Below are 2,217 nucleotides of genomic sequence, written 5' to 3' on the forward strand. Positions count from 1 at the left end.
TCCGCAGTGCATTCGCAACCAATCCAATGTATCCAGAATGCAAGAATGCATCTGCAGTGCATCCGCAATCTATCCGATGAGTCCAGGAGGCATCCGCAGGACACCCGCAGTGCATCTTCACCCTATACGATGCATCCAAGATGCATCCGCAGTGCATCCGCAGTGCATCCGCAGTGCATCCGCAACCTATCCGATGCATCCAGGATGCATCCGCAGTGCATCCGCACCGCATCCGCAGTTCATCCGCAACCTATCCGGATGCATCGGATGACTTTCGGATGCACTGCGGATAGGTTGCGCATTCATCGGATAGGTTGCGGATGCACTGCGGACTGCGGATGCGTTGGATATGCTACGGATGCCATGCGAATGCACTACGGATGCATCGGATAGGTTGCGGATGCAGTGCGGATGACTACGGATAGCGTACGGATACAGTGTATATCTCCTAAACGGTAAGAGATAGAGCAAAACGGATGTGGTGGATGGTTCGTGGATGGGGTCGGATAGGTGAGGATGAAGTTCGGTCGGATGTGTGTCGATATAGTACGGATGAAATTGCGAGACGTGTGAACGAAAAGTGGATAATATTTGGATTTAAACGGATGTATTTGGATGCAATTTGGATGCAGTGGGTATCCAAATACGTATCCAAATTGAAACAAACATGGATGTGCCAGGTATCCAAAAGTCGTCCACATCCCACCTGCAGAGCGCTTCCGCATCCCATCCGATCCAGTCCCTTCAGGGTTGAATTTACGACAAAAGTGTAGACCGTAATTCAGGATACTGTAAGTAGCGTTTGCCAAAACCTTCAGAGTACCGTTAACGTTGGCTGCCGCGAAAGCATAGGCCTGGCCGTCCTGGACGAAAGGCTGTTGGGTGTTGCACACATAGGCACTGCCGCCAGCGCAGCCGCTCTGAGTGTTGGCGTCCACCACTGTCGCGCCGCCCGCCGCACACGTTTCCACCGGCCCCGTCACACTGCCAGCGTTGGCGCTCCAGGCGCAAGTGGTCTTGCAGCAGTCCCAGTACCGCGTCGTCGTGGCTGTGCCTGTCTGCCGACAAAACCATCTGAAATAGCGCGTGACGCGAAATAGCGTTGTGATACACAATACGGTATTTCACCTGACGCAACCGGATCCAAAGAAGAACAAGAGTTCTTCCTGAACTGCTTGGCGTTCATTGGACGACGCCGACGAAGTTCTCGGACCCGACACTAGTAGTCGACCGCCCTTGCGGCCAGTTCATGAACTTCGTCGGCGTCAGCCAATCAGAGCAAGGGAGGAAAGAGCTCAGGAAGAACGCATGTTCTTTTTTGGATCCGGTTTGCGTCAGGTGAAAAACCCTATTGAACGCTGACAACCGAGTACAGTGGAGGCACATTAACTAGCTATATCAACGTCAGACCACGTCTCGCGTAACAGGCTTCGCGATATCTCACGAAACACTTTACGCTGCGACGCGCCTGGCGCAGAAATAGCTAGGCCTGCGGCACTGACACCCGAGACAAGTTTACAGGAGTGTATACGGAAATAGGGCCTTTCGGCCCCCAAATTTGCCATGCTAATAGCATTTGGGACATATTACTCTAAAATTAGGGAAAATAAACTTCTGATATTCGATTATGATATTTATTAAGAGTTCTGATTTAGACAGATTGTTATGTAAAAATCAACGTTTCAAGTGACAGTGAATAATCTAGGGCACCTTGGCCCCTGGGCCGATTTTCACTTTTTCTCTAGGGTCCTACCTTAATAAGTGAGAGAAAACACTCTCCAACCCCCTAAATATCAATCGCACGCACCACAACCAAAAAGCACGAAAAGCTCGCTCTTTTTAACAATGAAGGTACACTTACAGACTGGCACAGAGACATCTGAACACCAAGGGTCAGAAGTACGGCAATCGCAATGTTTCCTGAAAGGATACAGAAGGGAAAAGTTAGTCCTACAGTAAACCTTTAAAGGTGTAACCAGAACTTGGCAAAACTGGGATTTGATGCAGCGCACACTGGCCGGAAAGCGGGTATATGCTGCCAGAAACGAAATTGTGACGTGACCGACCTTGAGTTCAAAATCTTAAATGGAAGTGGTCCTCCGGTGCACCTCTTTTCACGGTTTTTCATGTAATGCTTTCGTATCGATCGGTATCGTTACGCAGCAAGATTGAAGTACTATATGAAACTGTGGACATCCCTCTGTCACCAAAGTTGCA

The 2,217-nt window shown here is 49.7% G+C and overlaps 1 protein-coding gene across 1 annotated transcript in view; it reads right to left on the reverse strand.

The window, feature by feature from the left end:
• LOC113213214 (uncharacterized) overlaps nucleotides 1-1,964 on the reverse strand; it is a 14,537-nt gene extending 12,573 nt beyond the window's left edge. The window contains exon 1 of the mRNA XM_052273792.1: nucleotides 1,862-1,964. Coding sequence (XP_052129752.1) covers nucleotides 1,862-1,879 — 18 coding nt within the window. The 5' untranslated portion in view covers nucleotides 1,880-1,964. The remainder of the gene's footprint in view (nucleotides 1-1,861) is intronic.
• Nucleotides 1,965-2,217: the final 253 nt, after the last annotated feature.

The sequence above is a fragment of the Frankliniella occidentalis genome, unplaced genomic scaffold (assembly GCF_000697945.3).
Source record: "Frankliniella occidentalis isolate FOCC.00 unplaced genomic scaffold, Focc_3.1 Scaffold301, whole genome shotgun sequence".
In the NCBI taxonomy this organism is placed as follows: domain Eukaryota; kingdom Metazoa; phylum Arthropoda; class Insecta; order Thysanoptera; family Thripidae; genus Frankliniella; species Frankliniella occidentalis.